The sequence below is a fragment of the Bufo gargarizans genome, chromosome 8, assembly GCF_014858855.1.
Source record: "Bufo gargarizans isolate SCDJY-AF-19 chromosome 8, ASM1485885v1, whole genome shotgun sequence".
Lineage (NCBI taxonomy): Eukaryota > Metazoa > Chordata > Amphibia > Anura > Bufonidae > Bufo > Bufo gargarizans.
Window position 1 is genome coordinate 157,383,623 of NC_058087.1, and position 25,605 is coordinate 157,409,227.

A 25,605-nucleotide genomic window follows, 5' to 3' on the forward strand; every position below is an offset into this window, starting at 1 on the left:
TGCTTTCAGTTCACTTGCGTTTTTCCGGATCCGGCGTGTAATTCCGGCAAGTGGAGTACACGCCGGATCCGGACAACGCAAGTGTGAAAGAGGCCCAAGCCATCACAGGGCTATACCATTCAGTTATACAGAAAAGGGGCCATAAACCTGATAAAAAAATAAATAAAAAAAAAGAAGTGTATGAAAGCTTTTAAATACATGTATATTAGAATTTTTTTTATAATTTCCTATTATATAAACAAATAAATTTAAGTGTACCAACTTTTCTAAAACCTTTAAAAAAAATAATTCTTAGGCTACTTTCACACTAGCATTAATATTTTCCCTATGACAGATCTCAATACCAGAAAAAAAACGCTTCCGTTTTGTCCCCATTCATTGTCAATGGGGACAAAATGTAATTGAACTGAACGTAATGCTCTAAAATGCATTCCGCGGTTTGCTTTCCGTTCTGGGATGCAGAGCAAGACAGATCCGTCATGACCAACAATGCAAGTCAATGGGGACGGATTAGTTTTCTCTGACAACAGAAAACTGGTCCATCCCCCCATTAACTTTCAATGGAGTTCATGACAGATCCGTGTTTGATATGTTAGATAATACAACTGGATCCGTTCTGAACGGATGCAGATGGTTGTATTATCAGTAACGGAAGCGGTTTTTTTTGTTGAACCCTGCCAGATCCAGTAAAATCGCTAGTGTGAAAGTAGCCTTAACCAAATAGGCACCCAAACCCCTGGGTGCTATCACATCTTAAAAATCACTCCCCTAGTAGAGTGCTGTACAGATTTCACTGAGGACTACAGGTAATGCTGCACAGGCAGGAGCACAGATCGCTGCTCATGCCTGTGCTCCCATCATGCAAAGCTAAATTCTGCACAGCACAACGGCACCACGTACAAGTGTGCTATGCAAGGATTGAGTGGAACAGGCTCCTGCCTGAGCCCACTCAGCTCAGACTTACAGCAGGGTCCGGGGGTGGGGTGCTGACTGATTCAGGTGCATATTAAAATATATAACACTATATGACAATTATTTAAGTGTGACTCAACTCACCATTATGCAGAATCAGTGTGAAATAGGCCTTACTATTACATTGATATCTCCCTGCCTTTATTCAATCTGACATGGCAACTATACCTGAATTGGCTGCACAAAACTGACTAGGGTCTAATGGGCACTGAGCCCCCCCTCAGATACTAGCTGAAATTGGATGCCGACAACCCCCCCCCCGGGGCCGTCATGTTTATTTCCATTGGTGGGGCAGTGGGACCTAACAAATACCTGCCTCACTAGCCCTTTTCAAGCATTTTTCATTGGTGGCAGTGGCTGGCATCACAGTTGGAAGGAACGCTCCCCTTCCTTCCTGCTGTACGCGCATGGCGTCTCCACTCCTCTATTGCCGTGGCCCAGCAAACAGTCTTCCAGAGCCCGATGCTGGGCAGTTGGGGGCCGCTGCTCTACAGCACATTGGTGTAGTAGTAAGCACACTTGTGCAGGGTACCGTTGTGCTAGAACAGCCAAGCTCGAGGGGAGCACAGGCAGAAGCTGTAATTTGCGCTCCGGCCTGTGATGTTACCTGCGGCCCGAGTGAAATCTGAAATCTCAGTTTTAAGGCACAATAGCACCCACAAATTTGGGCGTCTATTTGATTAGAATTACTGATTAATAAAGTACATTACAAAAATAATTTTTAGGATTTAGAAAAGGTTTTAGAAAACTTGAGTTGCTCTTTCAAAACAGGAATACCCCTTATGGAATGTGATGCATAATAAGATAAGCAGAAGTTGACAGTTACCATGGAGAGCTATCGCTTCTCGGAATGGCTGCAAATCAGTCTCTACAGAGGAGTCAGTTTCTGAAGGTGAAGCTCGGTTCGGAGATACAACAGTTAGTCTTGGTGGTGCACGCGAGTTTCGTGGAGGTGGAATTTTGCCACATAGAAAGCTTATTAAATCCTCTCTACGAATAGTTCGTCGACGCTTTTTTACCCAGGCTAAAACATCCTTATTGCGCCGCTGATAGCCAACATGAATTCCAAGATCAAAGGTCCGCTGATGGGTATCCACACTTTCTAAAATGCAAACAGAGGGAAAATTACAGTTTGAAGGCAGAGAAACATTTCTCATACATTTAGATGGAATACAACACCACAGGGACACCTTGAAGGGGGTTATCAGGGTTCACATTAAATCTGAATTACTTTCTAAATCACCTAATCTCATTGGTCTAAGGCTGCCTTGATGGCATTTCAGGCATTTTCGCCATCCTCCAGCAGCTCCCTGATGCTGCTCTCCATATTGTTTACATTCTCATTCTCCCCATGCCATTTCCTGTCACACTGCCTTATGGGTCCCATAGGCCACGCAAGTCTGCATAGTACCAGCCCCTGGTAGTGCTGGAGCATAGTCAGCTATCCCAGTGACTTTACCAGGCACAATGATTGGTGGAAGTCAGGCCTTAGCAGAGATAAAAAGCCTGGTACGCTACCGGCAAAACCGATACATGCACTGCGAGATTGCTGTACGACCGGATGGGAGGCACCGGAGCAGGAAAATGAAAAGGAACGCTCAAGTCACACGTAGGCCGTTTAGACATATACACAATCCTGGAAAACCCCTTTAAACGCTATCAATTTCCATTTGCAGTTCCCTTTTACAAGGCATAGAAGGACTGAACAATTTTAGTTATGCAAAACAAAACCCAATTTGTTACTCTAGTCAACTACTTCATCCACAGAAAAACTGCTGACTTCACACATTTTAACACAGACCACTGTTGAGCTTGCAAAGCTGAAACCTTGCCAAAGTAACTGGGACACAAAGTGTGCCCAGGTGGGGGTGGGGAGTTTTTTCAGCCCTTACCCAAAACGCAGTTTGCTGTAAAAGTTTGGCGGCTGGAACAAAAGTCACGAGAGCTCGGCAAGACGAACACTGGGTACACACCAGCCAATAGACAAGGCATCAGTCCTTCCCTGTAAAATCAGAAACAGGCCAGCCCTGCAGAGATACTGGAGGCTTTCCTAGTGTATCATGACTATGTCCCACACAGTTATCAAGTGCTCAAGAACGCAAATCACAGCATTAGGCTACTTTCACACTTGCGCTTGATCGGATCCGTTCTGAACGGATCCGATCATATTAATGCAGACGGAGGCTCCGTTCAGTACGGATCCGTCTGCATTAATAACTTAGAATTTTTTCTAAGTGTGAAAGCAGCCTGAGCGGATCCGTTCAGACTTTCAATGTAAAGTCAATGGGGGACGGATCCGCTTGAAGATTGAGCCATATGGTGACATCTTCAAGCGGATCCGTTCCCATTGACTTACATTGTAAGTCTGAACGGATCCGCTCGCCTCCGCACGGCCAGGCGGACAGCTGAACGCAAGCAGCGTTCAGCTGTCCGTGCGGAGGCGAGCGGAGCGGAGGCTGAACGCCGCCAGACTGATGCAGTCTGAGCGGATCCGCTCCATTCAGACTGCATCAGGGCTGGACGGAGGCGTTTGGGTCCGCTCGTGAGCTCCTTCAAACGGAGCTCACGAACGGACCCATGAACGCTAGTGTGAAAGTAGCCTTAATTAAAGGGGTTCTGAACTTTGTTTAAACTTATGATCTATCCTCTGGATAGATCAGCACCTGATCGGCGGGATCCAACACCTAGGACCCCTGCCGCTCAGCTGTTTGAGAAGGCAGCGGCGCTCCAGCAGCGCAGCGGCCTTCTCACTGTTTACCGCTGGCCCAGTGTTCACTTGAATGGAGCTTAGCCGTGCCCAAGCCTGTGATCTTACCCTAAGTTCACACCTGAGCGTTTTACAGCGCGTTCAAACGCGCTGTAAAACGCTCAACACATGAAAACCAATGCTACCCTATGGGAATGGTTGTCACCTGGGCGTTTTACAGCACATACGATCGCGCTGTAAAAACGCCCGACGCATATTCAAGTACTTGAGCTTCTTTGGGGCGTTTTGACGCGCGTTTGTGGCCATAGGACACTGCAGTCAATCACACAAACGCGCGTTTACTATTACAAAAAAACGCGCATAAAAACGCGCGACAAAAACGCGCGTTTGAGAAACGCTCAGGTGTGAAAGCAGGGTTAGTCGTGACGTCACTGGGCCTGCTTTAAACAGTGAGAAGGCCGCAGCGCTGCAGGAGCGGCGCTGCCTTCTCAAACAGCTGATCGGCAGGGGTCCCAGGTGTCGGACCCCCGCCGATCAGTTGCTGATGTATCCAGAGGATAGATCAGTTTAAACAAAGTGCAGATCCCCTTTAATGGTGTTTTACAGCTTTAGCGCACTTATTTGGCACCAGAATGTGCCTCAGCTACTTGATGCCAGAGCTGAGGTGCACTTCGATGCTGCTACTGATCCCAGACCTGTAAACTTATGAGCGGGAGTCACGTGTGGAGCTGTCGCCAATCACTGGCGGCTTGTCCCCAAGAAGCACATGTACCAGCAGTGACATGCCGCTTGGACATAACTCTGAGGCTAGCGATTGGCTGCAGATGCGTACCTGACAATTCGTCCTGAAGTTTACAGGCCAGGGACTGTTAGCATTGCTGATCTAATAGAAGCGATTTCAGTTTCGTAAATACCACTGTATTTTAACATCATCATAGGGGCAGTCAGACAAAACGGGTGCAGATACACTCCATAAAGCAGTGCTATCATCTGAGCACGTGCCATGCGCCTTATAAACAACATCCCCAACCCACTAGCCCAACAGTGGATGCTGAAGTCTCCCCAGCTTGTGACAAGGAGCAGCACACTGGAGCAGACACCGCCCTCCCGCTCCCTCAGCAGTGATGTATGAGAAGCATAGTAAAGTATGACTGGGCGTAGTGTTAAGTCCGTATGCCCTCTGGTTTGAGGCTGTACTGGAGGGTTTAGCTGGGACTTGCAGTTTCACTGAAGAGGATACCCTGCCAGGCTGAAGAGGGAGTGCACTGTGGTGTAGCACTAGCTGTTGCAGTTGCTATGGAGTCCAAATAGAATAGTGGTGCCATAAGCAGTGGCATATACACATGATATAGAGCTCTTTCACACCTGCGTTCTTGTCTTCCGGCATAGAGTTCCGTCGTCGGGGCTCTATGCCGGAAGAATCCTGATCAGTTTTATCCTAATGCATTCTGAATGGAGTGAAATCCGTTCAGGATGTCTTCAGTTCCGGAACGGAACGTTTTTTTGGCCGGAGAAAATACCGCAGCATGCTGCGCTTTTTGCTCCGGCCAAAAATCCTGAAGACTTGCCGCAAGGACAGATCCGGAATTAATGCCCATTGAAAGGCATTGATCCGGACTCGGCCTTAAGCTAAACGTCGTTTCGGCGCATTGCCGGATCCGACGTTTAGCTTTTTTTAGAGTGGTTACCATGGCTGCCGGGACGCTAAAGTCCTGGCAGCCATGGTAAAGTGTAGTGGGGAGCGGTATACTTCGTCCGTGCGGCTCCCGGGGCGCCCCACGCGCATGGATGACGTGATCGTATGACACGTCATCCATGCGCATGGGGGGCTCTGACGTCACTCTGGCGCGCCCCGGGAGCCACGCAGACTGGAAGTATACCGCTCCTACTATGGCAACCAGGACTTTAATAGCGTCCTGGGTGCCATAGTAACACTGAAAGCATTTTGAAATTTGCTTTCAGTACACTTGAGTTTTTCCAGATCCGGCGTGTAATTCCGGCAAGTGTAGTACACTCCGGATCCGGACAACGCAAGTGTGAAAGAGGCCATAATGATGTATGACCGCTATCCCACAATTACTTCTCAGTAGTGCACATAGATGGGGGATGTGCAAGACCCAAGGAGAATACACGCCATACAGTATAATGTTTCCTTGTTGGTTATAGTTATTGCTATAAATTTCTTAATATTGTGGGAATATTTTTTATATTACCCAACCCAATAACATGACTCAATTTTCCGTACCGCAAAACACACGATGCATCAGCGTGCACCCCAATGACTTCAACAGGTCCCGCGATCCACAAGATGCAACGATGAATAAGACCGGTTTTATCTTTTGAGGTGCGGCTGTGCAGACCCGGGAGCATTTTACCGTATGGGAAAGTATTTTTATATTTTAATAGTATGGGCGATGCCCATGATGTTTATTTTTTTTTATTGCTTATGTATATTACTGCTATTTTGGGTAAAGGGGGCGATTTGCATTTTTTATATATTTAATATTTTCTTTTTATCTTTTTAATAGTTTCCCTAGGGAACGTTAACAAGCAATCAATAAGCTAAAGCATTGGGGGTCTATGAGGATTACACTATGTTCCTATGGAGCCCTGCCACAGGCAGGCTTCTCCATGGTAACTAACAAGCGGCAGCCTCGTATCACTCAGGAGTAGAGGCTGCGGCGCACGGCTGGGAGCACAAATACTAGTTTTTGACTTCTCAGATGCAGTTGTCACAATTGACTACAGTATCTGAGGGGTTAAATCTATGCAAACTACATTAATCACATATTAGCCCCGGGTGTCTGCCGTTTAAAAAAGGCAAGCACCCCTGTGGCTATGGCGCCCACTGTGCTTGTGACCCATTTTAAACCCCCACCAACGTAAATTTACATTGGAGCAGCAGGATGGGCAACAGAACTATTACTTATAATCCAGCACTTTCACCATTACCAAATGCCTGTACACACTCGGACACCATTTTTCTTCTGCTACAGTTACTTGCATAACTTGAAGGTAATGTCACCAGTTTTATGCTGTCCTATCTGAGGGAACCAGAAACAGATGACAGACCCCAATGAAGACTGGGGGTCAATACAAGTGTCCTAATAATTTTCTTAATCCATGTGAACATTGAAGACGACGCTGTACAGAGTCGCAGCACAACACGCAAGTTGCAGTGACCGTAGAATTAAAAGGTCTGACACAGATGTATTGTTTGTGACAACTTTGATATAGAACTGTGACCCCATTCAGTTTGTTGGCTGCAGTGCTACATAGTGATCCATGACCACACAATGTGCGCTCCTTGCCTAATGCTGGAGTCTGCTCAATGCAGTGCACAAGCTCAGGAGCCCCCCCCCCCCCCCCCAACTCTTAGGACTCATACACACTGCCGTAGTTTGTCCGCATTTTAAGGGGACTGGATGCAGATCCATTCATCTCACTGGGGCCGCAAAAGATACAAACAGAACACCCACAAGTCCGTGCCGCAGCCATGCCCTACTTTATTTAGCTGACAAAGACAGGACGTTTCTGGTATCCATGTTTTTTGCAGCCAAAAAACACTTATGGCTGTGCACAGAAGCATTAGGAAGAGCTGTCAATCACCAGCGGGAAGGGGCCCATGAATTCGGGACTCTAGATATTCTGCCCTCAGCTCATGCTGTGACAGCTCACAGTGATTTTAAAGGGGTCCTCATCACCAGACTGCACTGCACCCAGATAGGATAGCATAAACCTGGTGACAGATCCCCAGTAATTTCTATATGTGCACACGCCTGCAAGTTATTACTTTATTACACTGTAGAGCAGTATGGAAAACATGGTGCTATAGAAAATCCATAATATCCGAGTACCTTACTTATGTTCTGCCTGTACTTATTAGTGCTAGTCATAGCTGAATCCGATACCCACATAATTAAGACAAGGGTCAGGTTAACAAACTAATCCGATAACTCCGATTCGTTGACCTCACGCACCCCCTCATTTTTAAAAATGCATGGTACTGCGATGTGGATTTCTATGAAATAGTTTTGGGAAGTGTCAATTACATCAGGAACAAATATAGGCATCAGCTGTAAATGTCTCACTATTCCAGGGGTCAGCAACCTGGTACTCCAGCTGCAACTACAACCCACAACATGCAACAACTTGTTCAGCTGTTCTCAGAACTTCCACATAAGTGAATAAAGCGTGCTGGAAGTTAGTTTTATAACGGCTGGAGTTAGTGAAGCCTGTCTACATGTAGCAGATATGCTGCAAGCCGGGTTATTATATCCCTCACCATCAGTGCACACACACAACTCAGGTAGGTGCACTCTGCCCTAGCAGAAGGTTAGACCGCTCCTGTCCGCAGTAGTGTCTAGCCACTTCCATTCACACAGAATTGGTAAATCTGAGCCAAAGTAAGGCTACTTTCACACTTGCGTTCGGGGCTCCGCTTGTGAGTTCAGTTTGAAGGCTCTCACAAGCAGCCCCGAACGGATCGTCTAGCCCTAATGCACTCTGAGTGGATGCGGATCCGCTCAGAATGCATCAGTCTGGCTCCGTCTGTCCTCCGCTCAGCAAGCGGACACCTGAACGCTGCTTGCAGCGTTCGGGTGTCCGCCTGGCCTTGCGGAGGCAAACGGATCCGTCCAGACTTACAATGTAAGTCAATGGGGACGGATCCGTTTGAAGTTGACACACTATGGCTCAATTTTTAAAACGGATCCGTTTGCACTATCATGAACAAAAAATAAATAAAAAATTGTGTTGTTCATGGTAATGCAAACGGATCCGTTCTGAACGGATCTAAGCGTTTGCATTATAGGTGCAGATCCGTCTGTGCAGACACCAGACGGATCTGCTCCGAACGCAAGTGTGAAAGTAGCCTTAAGTATCAACGGAGTTCAGTTTAAAAAATGTGGGGGTTATTTACTAATCTGAAATCAGCCTAAATTAGACGTATTTCAGGCGCAGAAGGCAGCACAACGGTTAGATGCACCGCCATCTGTGACTTCTCCCCACTCACGCCAGGTCTAAAATTGTGGGTGTGACATTGTAGGCCCGTTTCATTCATCGTTTTCTACGCCTGGTTTAGGCGGAGGCCGGCTTACATTTAGAACTGGATGTGCCGAAGTTATGGAGAGACCTGTGACACTTCATAACTTTGGCAGATCCACCGCCAGCTATGGCGGTTTTATAAATTCTGGCTTTAGAAGCCCTGTCATCCATAATGCTCCACCTCATGTTCACCAAGTTTATAGATGTTACCTTCCCTTGACACCAAATCACCTACAAGGCAGTGCATACCACTGCATTACAGCCTCTCACTGTACCAGTCTATTGGCCATGCTTGCTGCACAGTTTAAAAGACATACAGCCATGTCTATCTAAATGTCTAGATGCCACAGTTGCTATTGACTGATGCATCTAGGGAGTTAAATGGATTTCACTCTGATGCTAGAGGTTCCAGAAACCTGGCTTCAGTCAGTGATCCGAAGCGCAGGTCTTTTCATTTACTGCTGCCCATGCTAGGGTTAATAGTGCGGGACACAGGGAATTAATAGACTTTACAAGCTGAGCCACTCTCCAGACCGAAGAAATTCTCAAGTGTAGAAATTGCCTGTACAGGTGTCTAACGCTTGTACAGATGTTACTGCAGCCTCTGCAGACAACCCATTTAAGGAGGACCTGTCACCACTCCTGATACGCTCGTTTTAATAGCTTCATGTATTCCCCATGTAACAACATATCTGGAACTATTCTTACGACTATGTTGTGCCGTTCCTTTAATATTCCTACTAGAAGTTATGAATGAATTGCTAGCAGTCTGCAGTAGGGGTACAGAAGGGTGTTACCCAGTTGGGGGAGGTGTACCTGCACAGTCTGACAATTGCAGCACTGACTGGGTAGAGAGAGTCTGTACATGTACCCCCCCCCCCCCCCCCCCAAACTGGTTACCTCCCCTCTGTACCATTACGGCAGACTGCTAGCAATTCATTCATAACTTCTACTAGGAATAATAAAGGAATGGCACAACAGAGCATAAGAACAGATGCTCCAGAGTTATTACAAGGGGAATGCATGAAGACATTAAGACAGACATGTTGGGAGAGGTGACAGCTCCTCTTTAACGAACATGGTAACAGTTTAGAAGTGGGGGGGGGGGGGGGGAAATAAAACAAAACCGTCCATGCAGTTTAGCCCAATATCCTGCAAAGTAGGCAACCTCTAACCAGGCAGATGCATGTTCTTTTAGACAATTCTGCCATTCAAAACTTGAGCACCTTCTGACAGATAACACTAAAGAACTGCTTTTAACTCCTCACCATCAAAGGGGATAAAATCATGATAGAACGTCAAAGCCAAAGAGGGCATACCGCAGCTTCGACCACACTGAAAAGTCATAGTAACACCATCACATCCAGAACGATGGATCATGCCTCACTAGCAGCTTACTGACAGGAGACCTGGTCTACTTCACATTCATCCACATATCAGTTCATTTCATATCAAATAGAGGACACCACTTGCTTCAGATTTGAGAATCAGTTTAGACCAGTTATTGAAGAGTTAAAGGGGTTCTGCAGTTTGTTTTAACTGATTATCTATCCTCTGGACCCCTGCAGATCAACTGGCCTGGGCTAAGCTCCATTCAAGTGAACAGAGCTCAGCCCTGCCCAGGCCATTGATACTAGTCGTGACATTACTGGGCCTGCAGTAAACAGTGAGAAGGCTGCAGCGCTGCCTTCTCAAACAGCTGACAGACAGGGGTCCTGGGTGTCAGACCCCCGCCGATCAGTTTACACAAACTGCAGAACCCCTTTAAGTGGGCTCATGGAAATGGGCTGCACTGCAATACCAAGCATAGCAGCCATCAAGTGGATGGTGCTGCGCAGGGTACGCTGCAAGAAGGCACCCTCGCTCACCGGAGTGCTAGTGAGTGCAATGGCTTCCAGCACCCCCGCTGATCAGCTGTTTCAGGGAGTCAGACCCCCACAATCTCATATTGAGGATTTATCCTGAGGATAGGCCACTAAAGGGGTTGTGCAAGAACGAAGTGGTTTTGGCAACGCAACCCCCACCCACTTGGCCGGACCTGCACTCGCTCACTCCCCACCCCTCCTCCTCCCTGTAATGCTCCACTGTGCTCATCCACTAACATCGTCTGCAGCCAATCACTGACCAGGTCCCCTTATATCATGATAAATGGCCACACAATGCAAGGGGCATGGTCACCACTGCCACCAGTGATTGGCTACAGATGTCAAAACGGATGTTTCCAGCAAAGGAGCCCAGTCCCTTTAATATAAAGATCCCAGAAAACACAATTCTGACCAAAGACAGATATGTCAAATATCTTAGTTGAACGTTCTAGCCTCTGAGACCTCCAATTTGTCATACAAGGTGGCCAAAAACTGTAGCAGTGAGGTGCAGCCCACCCTCAGCATATAAGAGTAAAGGAAACAGTCTTACATGGCCCCCACTAGAAATGTCACAGAAGCCCAACTGCCTCATCTCACAATTGTATTGTGGCGGCCGTAAACATTGGATAAAACTTAAAAGGGGTTCTGCAGTTTGTTTAAACTGATTATCTATCCTCTGGATAGAATATCAGCATCTGATCGGCGGGGGGGTCCGACACCCGGGACCCATGCCGATCAGCTGTTTACCACAGGCCCAGCGACGTCACGACTAGCATCAATGGCCTGGGCGGGGCTAAGCTTCATTAAAATGAACAGAGCTTAGCTCCACCCAGGCCATTGATACTAGTCATGACGTCGCTGGGCCTGCGGTAAACAGTGAGAAGGACGCGCCACTGCCTTCTCAAACAGCTGATCAGCAGGGGTCCCGGGTGTCGGACCCCCGCCGATCTGTCCAGAGGATAGATCATCGGATAAAAAAAATAAAATTCAGAACCCCTTTAAATGTTTCATCTGTCCAGTAGGAAAATTTGGGATGTGGCCGGCTGAACGCATGACCAGCTGGATTCGGCCAATCATTTGCAACATCATGCAAGCCCCAACAATAATTTTATGTTTGTTTTGACCAGTCAGCCTGTTATGTTGTGGGTGGGAACAACCCCTTGGACAATTGATAGGTCCCATTAAAGCCAATCAAAATCAGTAAAGACCGCTGTACATCCACACATGTAGTTTTAGTCCATTTTCCTGGTGGTGTAAAACGCCAAGTACCACCCACATGATGCAAAAAAAAAAAAAAAAGGCTGCAGCATAGACTGGTGCGGAACTGAATCTACGTTGCTGCTTCCCACTGAAGAATTCACTGTCCGCAATGGAGAAGATGAAATCCAAAGCCATTTCCGTGGCAATAACCGCATGTCATGCAGACTTTGCACCCTGTGTGGATGTGGACATACCTTTACTGTCCACAGGAGAAATATTTCAGCAAAAAGTGTTTAGGGACAAGTCGTAGATAATCTTGATAAGAAAACCGGTCCTTACTGGGGAGGACTTCCCAATCATGTGCAATACTCTTCTACCAGAGGAGCCCAGCAATCCCCAAATATCTAAATCCAGATATGGCCATAACATGCGGCCGCCGCCAACAGTGGAAAGCGTTCCTTCCTGCTCTAACCCTAAGGATTTACCCGACCATCTTTCCAGCAGCTATGTGTCAGGTATGTCAGTCAAGTAATTTGTGTAATGTGCAAGGTCAGGAATACCAGAGTAAACGGCAAGACAGGCCCAACTGTGTCAGGTGCATCCGAACATACACAAGACCTAGATCCCTTCACACAGACCCAGCACGGGGACAACTGTGGGGGAGAAAGTCACAGGAACGCTCGTTCTCAAATACTGGCCCATGTAAAGCTGCTGTCGATCACTCAGTGATCAGATCTTTCATGTGGGCAGCACACCACTAAGCGGGGGATGTCCTCCTGGCACATAACGAACCTATGGGGATGTGCGAGTACTGGCAGTAATCAAGAACAGTCAGTTCATTCCAGATCCTGAGTATCAGGCAAAATAAACAAGCCCTTAGGCTCCGTTCACACAGCGTTACAGCCTACCATGGGAGGTACAGTAGGCGTCAGGAGAATTGTATACTGACCAGATGCCAAAAGGTCATATGGGCGAATGAGGCTATGGCTACATAGTAACGTGCTGTGACCTGACCACCGAGTGCCACAGAACAAGTAGGCCTCCACAACCATTAGAGGACTACCAACTCCCGGTAATGGTGAACACTGGCAGCAGTTTGTGGCCTGTGGTTAAGGCGTAAGGCTACTCTCACACACACTAAAGCTATCCAGCAGAGGCACAGCCTGCCGGAGTTCACCACAACCGGCCTAGCCGGACAGGGCCACGCACTGCCGGAGCCCATTGACTACAATGGGACCTGTCAGGGATTTGGTTAGTTTCCAGCATGAGCGACAGGTTTGGCAGGACCAAAACAAGTGCGAGCACCAGTTTGTCGGGCGGAATCCCATTAGTCAATAGGACATGGCAGTGAACGGCTAGCCCAGATATGGTGAACCCCGGCAGCTCTCCTCCGCCGGTTAGCTTTTGCGCAGTTGTGAAAATAACTTAACCGGCAGAATCTTAAAAAGGCAAGTGGAAAGCCATTGAGAAAGACCACTCCAGGATAACACTAAGAACAGACTCTTGTTACATTGACGCCCATGTCCCCTCCAATACCATAACCAGGGGGTCACAGTACAAGGTCTAGTCCAGTGTTCCCCAACCAGTGTGCCTCCAGCTGTTGCAAAACTACAACTCCCAGCATGCTCGCACAGCCACTGGTTGGGAAACACTGGTCTAGTCTATAGCGGCTCAGACAGGTGACTGGCCGGAGAGGGTCACAAGGAAGCGCCCAAGCTTAGCAGTTAAAGTCATTATTCACAACTGGACAACGGTCATGAGGTGCATTTAGCAGAGCGCAGTGTTGAAATAAATGTCTAAATGGCAGGGAAAGTGTTAAGCAAAAAAGGTTACAATTGCCATGCCAAACCTCTACCGCTCCGATCCCCTGTCCATATAGCACGTTGACTGCTGCAGCCAGTTCCTGGCCTCAGCGCTATACGGGCAGGTGACTTAAAGCTAGGCCAGAAGGTGCAGAGGAGGTCCGAACCAGAAAATATAGTGCGTTTTATAGGGAATCTGTCAGCTACTTCCACTATATGTAACGCCAGCACAAAGTGCATCCGTCTGACACCTCTGGGAGCTTTATCCATTCTTTCAAAACCCAGAAAAGGCACTTTATTTGGTATGCATATGTGGTTGCACTAGACCCACTGCAGAAAGGGCGCTGTGTGGGCAGATTCACGCTCTACGCCTGAGCAGGTTTTTGGTCAGACACCGGCTGATCTCGCAAGTGGAGCTGAAGGGGAAACAGTGGTGTCCAAGAGGGGTGGAGTGGAAACGCAAGGAGGGGGTGAAGAGCTGGGCTTGGGCGAGGCGGTCCTGGGCTCTTAAACCGTTGGTACGCCCTTCCGGGCCCTTTAGGCCTCATTTTCATACCAGATTAAGTGCATTTTTTCAGGACTTTGAGAGCACAGATGAGGCCAACAAAAGGTGTGGTCAGACTCCTGCCCGTCCATTCTCAGTAGATTCCATGTGGCAGGGCCACAGCTGGGGGGGTAGGCCGTTCAGTTTGTTTACATGCAGAGCGCCCCTAGTGGCAGAGTCAGGAGCCCTCACTGGACCAGTCCCGTTCGCCAACCACACAGGCTGGCACGGCCTCCACTCGGAGATGCCAGGTGACAGCTCCAGCCCTACCTTTATATAGATTGGTGACAGCTGTTGCGGCATTCTGGAAGGTGGCCCACAGAGGCTGCCCCTGCTGCTGACACACGCGATCTGGAAAGGAAAACAGAGAGGCCGATGTCAATGCGGATCACAGAGGCGCACATTCAGCACACGGGGCGGGCGGCCATTTTGATCAGCCGGTCGGTTCCAGTGAAATAACAGCGGAGATCGGGAAGGCATGCAGCGCCGCCGGGCGGCCGCAGGACGGAGCTGTTCCTCACAATAGCCAACGCCATTTTGTAATCAAGCCCTCGGTTCCGGCAGGGAAGGGGTTACGTCGGGGCGCACACAGCTGTCAGGCCAGGAGCACAGGCCGCCACCCGGGGTGCAGCCAGCCCCTCTCCGCGCCCCCCGGGGAGACCAGGCGGGAGGGGCAGCACGGAACTACCCCGGGCCAGCGCTGAGGTAAAGCCGTCCGCCATCTTATTTTCGCCTCTGTTGCTGCGGAACTCCCCGCCCCGGCCCCCGAGGAGCTCCAGCAGGCCCCGGCCTCCCCTAGGACTGACCTTTGTAGAGCTGCGCCACGGCGGTGGCCGAGTTCTGGAACAGATGCCACAGCTTGTGCTGGCCGTCCTCGGCGTCGGCCTCGGGCTGCTCTTCCTGCTCGGCCTCCGCTAGACACTGGCGCTCCCATTTGGTAAACCAGTATTCGGGTCCGTGTTCCTGGATTTCCGCCTCGCCCTCCTCTTTCTTGTCCTCCATCTTATACCGTCCCCCGGGCCTGTCGTTCTCCACCTCCTCCGGGGGGGTAGGGTGGTTAGCAGTTACAGAGCTCGGCTGACGCCCTTTTACGTCTGTCGTCGCCGGGCTCCTAAAAAAAAGAAGTCCGTGCCGCGCACAACAGGTAGCGACAACGAGAGACCACAGCGGCCCGCCGGCTACCTCACCCCCATAGTTCCTCCGTGCTGACGCCAAACAAACTGAACCTGTGACGCCGCTGACCTGACACTAAGTGTAAGCTCGGCGAAAACCTGCTAGTACGAGAAGACCGCCCCCTGGCGTCTCCCCTCCCCACCATTGGTAGAGCAGGCGCTTTGAACTCCAGGACGTTGTTTTGATTGGTTGATGCCGCCGTACGTCTAACTACGTCACAAAGGGTGGAAAGCTTCAGACAAGCTTGGCTACATGAAGGCAGAACGTGTGCACTGCGCATGTGCGTGAATCTCAGTGGTTGTGTATGGCAGTCAGTGGGGCAGTAGCACTTGTCTTCCTCTTCTTTGCTGTGGTTGTGCTGACCTCATGTCCAAAGCTATTGTTCTTCCTGAATGGATAAAGCCAATAGTTTTTTGGGAATATCAGTATTAAATAAGACATGAATTGGGAATAACCACATTGTAATGCAGCCTATGGGATAATGGATCCCTGTTGTCAATTATAAAAAATATTAGATGTCACTGAGGCGTTCCATGACTGCGTGATGCCACAAAGCCCCCTTCTATAGTGGGCACCCCTGGTACAATGCCAGCCAGCGCCTCCCATCCTTAGGCCTCATGCACCCAACCATACTTCGAGTCCGCGTCCTATCAGTATTTTTTGCGGTTCGCACAGAGACCTATTAATTTGTATCGGGACGCAAAAAATGCAGACAACTGTCCGCATCCGTGTGACCGTTCCGCTAATTCTAAAACATGTCCTCTTGCCCATCTGGCTATTTCTACTGATGGGTGTGAGAAATCTGCGGAATGGCTCCGAACTTTGCGGACCGCAAAATGGATATGGTTGTGTGCATGAGACCTTAGGGTGAAAATTTCCACCAAGTGACATCACCCCATTTATGTGTAGTAGGATTTTACAAAGGTGGTTTACATGAACCCAGAAAGTATCTGCATAGCCATGGCCTGTATCCCCAAAGGTCACAGACAACAGACAGACCCCCACTCCTTGCCTACTCCGATCAGCCTTAGGGTTCATGCACACAACCGCATCCGTTTTGCAGTCCCCACATCGTGGATCTGCAAAACACGGATGTGTTGTGACGGAACACAGAATCTGCAAAAACACGGAAGTGCATGCTGCCATTTTGTTTCACACTCCTCTAGAAATGTCCTTTCCTTGTCCGCAAAACAAACAAGAATAGGACATGTTCTATCTTTTTTAAGGGGCCACGGAACGGATGTGTGGATGTGAATGGCACAAAGTGGGCTGTCCACATCCTTTGCATGGGTCTGCATCCGATCTGCAAAAAATTCTGATCTGATACGGACAGAAACTATAGCCGTGTGCATGAGCCCTTAAAGCTGTATTCCGGAAATTACTAACTTTTAAGGGGATTGTTTCAGCTAGTTTTAGCGTATAGAGCTGAGGACATGCGCTGCTAGATCGCCACTAGCATGTCCGCAATATACATTTTCTATAGCTCTCTGAGTGCTTTTATTCAGTCAGAAAAACGATTTTATATCTATGTAAATTAGGTTAGAAAGGAGCCCAAGGGGCTGTTCCCAATGTTTCAGGAGCCCAGCCACACCCACTGTACAGGAGCCCAAGGGGCTGTTCCCAATGTTTCAGGAGCCCAGCCACGCCCACTGTACAGGAGCCCAAGGGGCTGTTCCCAATGTTTCAGGAGCCCAGCCACGCCCACTGTATAGGAGCCCAAGGGGCTGTTCCCAATGTTTCAGGAGCCCAGCCACGCCCACTGTACAGGAGCCCAAGGGGCTGTTCCCAATGTTTCAGGAGCCCAGGCACACCCACTGTACAGGAGCCCAAGGGGCTGTTCCCAATGTTTCAGGAGCCCAGCCACTCCCACTGTACAGGAGCCCAAGGGGCTGTTCCCAATGTTTCAGGAGCCCAGGCACACCCACTGTACAGGAGCCCAAGGGGCTGTTACCAATGTTTCAGGAGCCCAGGCACACCCACTGTACAGGAGCCCAAGGGGCTGTTACCAATGTTTCAGGAGCCCAGGCACACCCACTGTACAGGAGCCCAAGGGGCTGTACCCAATGTTTCAGGAGCCCAGGCACTCCCACTGTACAGGAGCCCAAGGGGCTGTTCCCAATGTTTCAGGAGCCCAGGCACACCCACTGTACAGGAGCCCAAGGGTCTGTTCCCAATGTTTCAGGAGCACAGGCACACACACTGTACAGGAGCCCAAGGGGCTGTTCCCAATGTTTCAGGAGCCCAGCCACGCCCACTGTACAGGAGCCCAAGGGGCTGTTCCCAATGTTTCAGGAGCCCAGGCACACACACTGTACAGGAGCCCAAGGGGCTGTTCCCAATGTTTCAGGAGCCCAGCCACGCCCACTGTACAGGAGCCCAAGGGGCTGTTCCTAATGTTTTAGTAGCCCAGGCACTCCCACTGTACAGGAGCCCAAGGGGCTGTTACCAATGTTTCAGGAGCTCAGCCACTCCCACTGTACAGGAGCCCAAGGGGCTGTTACCAATGTTTCAGGAGCCCAGCCATGCCCACTGTACAGGAGCCCAAGGGGCTGTTCCTAATGTTTCAGTAGCCCAGGCACTCCCACTGTACAGGAGCCCAAGGGGCTGTTACCAATGTTTCAGGAGCCCAGCCACTCCCACTGTACAGGAGCCCAAGGGGCTGTTCCCAATGTTTCAGGAGCCCAGGCACACCCACTGTACAGGAGCCCAAGGGGCTGTTCCCAATGTTTCAGGAGCCCAGCCACTCCCACTGTACAGGAGCCCAAGGGTCAGTTCCCAATGTTTCAGGAGCCCAGGCACTCCCACTGTACAGGAGCCCAGCACCGCCCGCATCCTCCAAATCCCCTCCTTGCTCCCCCTATGTCACACAGTTGAAGCACCGTAATCTTGCACATGCGCAATTACGCCGCATGTCAGTGCCAGCATGGTGTTCCTTCCCTGTGCTGGCATCAGAGAAGGAACAGCACGCGTGCTAGCTGTCATGTGCGAGATTACGGCGCTTCCTCTGTGACGTCGGGGAGCAAGGAGGGGATTCTGAGGATTTGGGGGGGGTGCTGGGCACCTTCAAAGTGGGCGTGGCTGGGCTCCTGAAACGTTGTGTTCAAGTGGATGAGGTGAGTATTTTTTAACCCATGAAAAGTTCTTTGTAGCTGTTTTTAACGGCCATTAGATTGGTGCACTCCTGTCTAAACAGACGTTAAAAACAGTCCCATTGATTTCAATCAGGTCCATCTGGCAGGAAAGGCTCTATTTTTTGACAGCCGCTATTCACTGGCCAAACAGGGCCAAATGGAGACATACAAGCTTCCAGCAATGCTGGAATGCAAAGAGATCCGGCAGGCTGTTCCCTGATGGAACAGAAATAAAAATATATAAAAGAGAGGATTAGGAAACAGGATATATATTAAGGGTAACATACCCAGAATATAGAAAGCAACAATGTGACGGGTGCCGGGAGGGTGGAATGTAGACACCAAAAGGGAAGTGGAAAACCAGTGAAAAAAGATGTATTAAGGAAATGTAAAGGGAAGGCAGCACTAGTGGTCAAAGTGTAGCAAAGCTAACACCCAAATACAAGAAAGACAATTCGGCCTATAATGGAATATCTAGAGGCTCAATAAAGAGCACACCAGAAAACCAATCAACCGTAAAAAGGTGACCCACAGACAGGCGCAACTCCCTGGCCAGAACAGTCAAGTAACCCTAATATAAGTAAATGAAATAAAAACAGTATTAACTACTAATGATGAATGAAGGAAATGTGCACTATAAGTCCAGAGATAAGGCCCAAGAGACGATATAGCGACACACCAAAAAGTGAAAAACGTAAAATATTAAATGGGATAGGGATGGTGGAAGTAAAGATAGTTGTAATAAAATCAATAATGGATAATAGTGGACAGAACGAATAAATAAGTAAAAATGGGCAAATGTAATTGTATATATATATATATATATATATATATATATATATATATATAAAAGCACTCAAATCATAGCTAAAATATGCATAAGTAGAATTCACTTTACTGGGGAGGATGTCTGTCGCATAAAGCTCAAGACACGTCCAGACAGAGCCCCCCGGGCCGGGTTCGCTTCTAGGATAGTAGAAATCATGGCAACCGGATGTCCAGCGTCTGATCAATATTCCTTTGTTGGATAAACTCACGGCACTCAACGCGTTTCGGGGGTCTAGGGTAAACAGCCCCTCCTTCAGGAGTAGTAAAAATACGATACACCGGTATATATATATATTGTGCAAAAAAGAGCAGCACTTCAACGCAGGATAAAATAAAATACAAAAAGTTTATTCACCCGTGTTGTAGCGACGTTTTGGCCCCACATTTAAGCCTTTCTCAAGCACACTATATTTTGGGTAAGCTTTATTCCCTTGAGTGTGACCCGTGACCTCGCACCCAAACTCTCTCGAGAACTACACACTGAACAAGACACAGAAGCAGTCCGAACAACTGCATGAAAGTCGGACCCCGCCACAGGTATCTATCAGCTCCAAATGCGCACACCTGAGCGCACACCAGCCAGTGTGAAGATCTTTACCATTAGGTTGGGTGAGTGCTCAGTGAGCAACCATTTATCCGCATATTGACACCATACTGTGGTCATAAAAACTTTTTAGCTTGCGGTTCTGATACAATGCTAGACCAAAGCGTGCACGACATATAGGCTGCTACCAATTTAGCAGTAACATCAGATGCACTAATAAGGACACCATTTGGAACACCTATTCATTCCAACAGGAACTTACCTTGCACCTTATTCCATAGTGATATTTATGATATTTTATTGTTGTGTCATCTGTTTTTATTATTGCTGTGTCACCACCAGACATCTGAGAAGCTCTGACAGACGTCCTTCAGAACCTACTCCTTGAGGTTCCTTTTGTTTTGCTTTCATTTTCTCATCTCGTTAGCCTCTCTCAGCTGTCATGTAGTTGCACTGATTGCATCCCTTTAAATCCCTTCCCATACTGCATCACTTTGCGGTTTATAGAACTTCCTGGAGTGTGTGCATGTTGGATGCTACTACTGAGTCTTCTACAGATAAGTTTTGTTCATTCATTTGTATTTTCCTGTTTGCTGGATCCCAGGTGACCCTGACTCCCTCCGTATCAAGTGTAGGGAGCCGGTGGCCGTGTCCCCTCACTATTATAGGGTGTTCAGGTGTTATACAGTCGAGGAACGAGGATATGCGATCATCTACCATTGAGATTTTTGCATAGGCTGAGCAGTTAAGGAGAGAGCCAGGTCTGTTGCAGGGCTATCCCTTTGGTTCCTTAGTTTTGGATCCAGTCAGTCGGATCTTCATTTTGTGTCTTCTAGTTTTCTGTACACCTTCCGTGACATGCTGCTTATTTTACTATTGTTGTCTGTTTTACCGACATCTATTTTTACCAGTATTAAATATTGTGCCTGCCCCATGATGTTTTGAGTGCTTGCCCATTTAGTTTTATTGTATCTATTTTGCATGTATTGAATAGGGTGATTCAATTTCAGGGTTTTAGCACCTATCCACAGTCATAGGGGGTGAGCCACCCTAATACTATATTCCAAAACATTCTGACACACGTCACCCTTTAGGTGAGTGAGCTCGCCCTTTATGACTATAGACATCTGGAGTCATGCTGAAAGTAAAAAACAAAATGCAGAAAATTATATCTTTGAAAAACTTAAAGGGAGTCTGTCACCACATTTTAGCATATTAGACCGTTAAAATAGGGTTATGTGATCCAGCCAGAACATAAAAACGGTACCTTTGTGGTAGAAAACTGACTTTTCTTTTTGCCGAAAATGAAGTTATAAGATTATGTTCTGAGCCCTCTCAAGTGCCCAGGGCGGTCTCTCAATCCTCGGAGCCCCAGGCAGGCACCTCCTAAACGGCTCATAACCCCGCCCTCCGTGCGCCTCTGCCCGCCCGTTTACTCCCCTCCCCTGTCCTTTTCCACTGTGGCTGTGCGGTCCAAATCGTAGCGGGCGCATGCGCAATGCGATGCCCGCTCCTGGCAGGGCATCGCAATACCTACTGCGCATGCGCCCGCTACGATTTGGACCGCACAGCCGCAGTGGAAAAGGACAGGGGAGGGGAGTAAACGGGCGGGCAGAGGCGCACGGAGGGCGGGGTTATGAGCCGTTTAGGAGGTGCCTGCCTGGGGCTCCGAGGATTAAGAGACCGCCCTGGGCACTTGAGAGGGCTCAGAACATAATCTTATAACTTCATTTTCGGCAAAAAGAAAAGTCAGTTTTCTACCACAAAGGTACCGTTTTTATGTTCTGGCTGGATCACATAACCCTATTTTAACGGTCTAACATGCTAAAATGTGGTGACAGACTCCCTTTAATTATGTTCCCACTGAAGGAGAAAGATCCTGAAATTTTCAGGGAATTAGAGGGACTTTTACATAAAAAATTAAGACAACATTGGGAAATTTGTTCACTAACACAGTGCATTGAATTGGGTAAAATACCAAAGGGTCTTTTGATTAATAAGACTCCTGCACAAGATTTATATTCAGAGGAGTTTGATAGAGAATGGAATGACCTACTATTTACCCAATCCATAGCAGAGATCCAACTAGCGATCAAAAGAAGATCTCAAATTTTAATGGATTTGACAAATAGAATAGATAAAATAAAGGATACAGTTGACAAACTACCTAAAAACAGTGAATTTGAATCTTGGCAAGAAAAACTCTGTAAAAGCTTAGATAAAATCGAATCGGATATTATTGATAAAAAAATAAAAAACATCTATACATACAGAGAAATGAGTACCGAATACCAGCATATGAAGAGAACATACAAAAAGGGGAATCCTCTATACAAAGTAAAGAAAAGGTAGATGGACCCGGTAAATATCCTATACCTGTTAATAACAGATATGAGTGACTTTCAGAACATCATTTTTTTAGATCGAACCCCGCCACACCACAGATCACGACCGAGACACAGAACACCAGAAACGAATTATCACAAACAGAGGGCCCCAGCACACACATACAATCTAAGACAGAAAAACACTCACCACCAACTCACTCCAGAAAAAATACACTACAGGACAACATAAGTATGGAATCAATATCACAAATTCACTCCCAATCCCTTCCCCCAAAAAACACAGTTACCACAAACCAGAACCAAAAAAACGAGAAGAGGAAAAAGGAAGAAAAACACAACACAAACGACGGTACTAGAAAAGGATCACGGTTCAATAGTAAATCTCAGCTTCACTCCACTCACAAATGCACAGATAAAACTCCTTGATAAAGGCTTAAAATTCGCCCCCACTAAAAAAAAAATAAGTTTGATACATATTTTGGTATTCAGTAATTCATCCGTAAACTCTGTTTAAAAAAGTACCATCTAAAAAATCCGATAGCTATTCAAACAGATAACACCAAACAAGATCTTATAAAACATACAAATTTACGGAATAAATCCATGAAATTCCCAAGAAACTAAATCAGCTACGAAATAGCTACATTTCAAAAGAGTGTCGAAAGTGATTTACAAAAAATAAAAGAAGGATATATTAAGAAGAAGAATTTAAATAATAGAGAAATACAGACCATTAAACAGCTTCAGAAGCAAGCCCATATCACGATACGTCCGGCGGATAAAGGAGGGGCAGTGGTGATCCTTGACACAGCTTATTATAATAAGGAATGTTACAGCCAACTGTCCGACAGTAATACATACTTGAAACTCAAAAAGGACCCTGTAGAGGACTTCCACTGGACTTTGAAGGAATACTGTGGGAGAGGTTTGGATGTAAATATATTATCAAAACAAGAGCATGACTTTATCTTGGGCACGCAGCAAAGACTCCCTGTCTTCTACTGCCTGCCCTAGATCCACAAAAACTTGAAGGAGCCCCCTGGCCACCCTATAATATCGGGGATAGGATCGTTAGCTTCTAACCTTTCAAAATACATCGACACTCTATTACAACCTGTAGTTAAAAAAGATGAGTTCCTACATCAAGGATACAACGCATATAATACAGACCCTCGAAAAATTGGAAATCCAACTGACTGGATTATGGGGACACTAGAAATCCAGTCCCTATATACAGTCATAGATCACCAACAAAGGATGAAGGCAATCAAATCCCAGCTGATATTAGATGGTTCATTGGATCTATCTCAAATTGATTTTATAGTGGAAGGTATAGGCTATATTTTAAATCACAATAATTTTTTCTTTGAGGGGGAATATTTCCTCCAGAAACGGGGCACCGCCATGGGGACCAGGTTTGCCTCCAGCTACGCCAACTTGTTCCTGGCTGATTGGGAGCAGGCCACTATTGGACCTAGGCTAGGGGCTGACCTGGCCCTATGGCAGCACTATATAGATGATGTAATATTCATCTGGAAAGGCACAGAAGATACATTGGGGGAGTTTTTGAAATAAATAAATAATAACACAAGGAATTTGACTTGTTAATGTTAATAAGATGCATACAAAATTCTTGGATTTCCAGACAGGACAGAAAATATATTTGTAGCACCTTCCAGAAACCAACATCCAAAAACAGTTTCATACTTTTTTCTAGTTGCCACCTGCCGAGTTGGCTAATAAATATTCCGGTTGGGCAATTCCGCCGGATTAAAAATAAATGTACGGAAGACAGTAAGTTTGAAGAGGAGGCCATAAGAATGAAAGATCAATTTATTAATAAGGAATATCCTGAGGAAATTGTTAATAGTGCATTGGATCGGGTTAAGAGATTAGAAAGACATTCTTTCTTCTCTGATGGTTCGGATAAAAATAAAAATGAGAATAAAAATATAACACAAAAAGAAACGGAATTGAGAGTCATCCTACCATTTAATGCACACTACAAGAAAGTCCAATATATTCTGAAACAACATTGGCACTATATATTGGACGATAAAATAATAGGAGATCTATTACCAAAGGTACCTTTGATATCTTTCACGAAAGTGCCTAATTTAGGCCTTAAAATAGCGCCCACTATTAAACAACAAAAGAGTAAGAAAATCTCTATGTTCCAAATTTGGACAAATATGAACGGTTTCTTTAGGTTCGGGAGGTGCTCTGCCTGTACAAATACAATATTCCCTAAAAGAACACTAGAAGTGTCATCCACACAGAATTCGTTTTCCTGGAAAATCAGGAATAGTCTATCATGTAACTCCTCCAGTCTACATCATCTACATCATCCAGTGCCCATGTCAGAAAAAATGTATTGGACGTACAAAGCGACCATTAAAAACAAGAATATCTGAACATATGACCAAGATCAAAAATGGGTTCGAGACATTTTAGGGAATTTCATAATAAAGACCCTACTAAATGGACATTTGCGGCACTGGAGAAGGTGGATCGACACTGGAGAGGTGGTGATCATATTCACCGAATGGCTAGGATTGAATCTAGACGAATCTACGAATTTGGGAGTTTACTTCCAGCCGGTCTCAATGCTGAACTAGAGATCTTCGGCTTCTTGTGAGTGGGGGCCTCTGACGGAAGATCGCGGTGTTGGTATATTATTGCCATTGCGGTCCCCTTGGAGGCGGGCCCCCATCCTAATACACCTGCAAGATATCCCACAAATCGATTGTTTACTAAGTCACTTAAATAAAGTTTCTATATCCCCACCCTTATGTACACTTTTTATAAAACATTTTTTAACCATTCAAGCACTTTTAACATCACCTATATGTATATTGCATTGTTTATTCATTTTGTATATTTTTAAGGAATAAGAATGAATTTTCTAACTTTCGGTACATTAAAATGAATTATAATTCCAATTCAGCAGCTTTGGTCATAAAAACGCATCTGCTGAAAAAAAATCGCATAATCAAAAAAAACGCATCAAAATCGCATTAGATTGAATTTTGTCCTTTTGAAATCCGCTGCTCCAGGACTTATCTATTACCATCTGGTCCACCTTGAGATTTGTTTCTCCAGGATTTACTTATCACTGAGTAGAGTATAAATAGTAGAGTCTAAGCATGTGGAGTATAACCACCAAGGAAGAGGTTAGCAAGACCTCGAAACGCGTCTGGTGCCGTATACCGATGCTCTGAAAGATTCCACAACTAGTCTAAGCATGGCCATGCGATTTTAAAACTCTACGAATGAATTCAGTGACCTGTGAGACGATCCTTCAGCAATACTAGAATCTAATGCAAGAAGAGATCTGACCCGTGACCTCGCACCCAAACTCTCGCGAGAACTACACACATAGCAAGACACAGAAGCAGTCCGAACAACAGTTTGAAAGTCGGACCCCGCCACAGGTATCGATCAG

The 25,605-nt window shown here is 46.9% G+C and overlaps 1 protein-coding gene across 1 annotated transcript in view; it reads right to left on the minus strand.

The window, feature by feature from the left end:
* Nucleotides 1–15,411, minus strand: part of C8H16orf72 (chromosome 8 C16orf72 homolog) — a 32,094-nt gene extending 16,683 nt beyond the window's left edge. Inside the window, exons 1-3 of the mRNA XM_044304874.1 lie at nt 14,943–15,411; nt 14,407–14,487; nt 1,799–2,074 (exon numbers count right to left, since the gene is read on the minus strand). Coding sequence (XP_044160809.1) covers nt 1,799–2,074; nt 14,407–14,487; nt 14,943–15,138 — 553 coding nt within the window. The 5' untranslated portion in view covers nt 15,139–15,411. The remainder of the gene's footprint in view (nt 1–1,798; nt 2,075–14,406; nt 14,488–14,942) is intronic.
* Between the last annotated feature and the right edge of the window lie 10,194 nt (nt 15,412–25,605).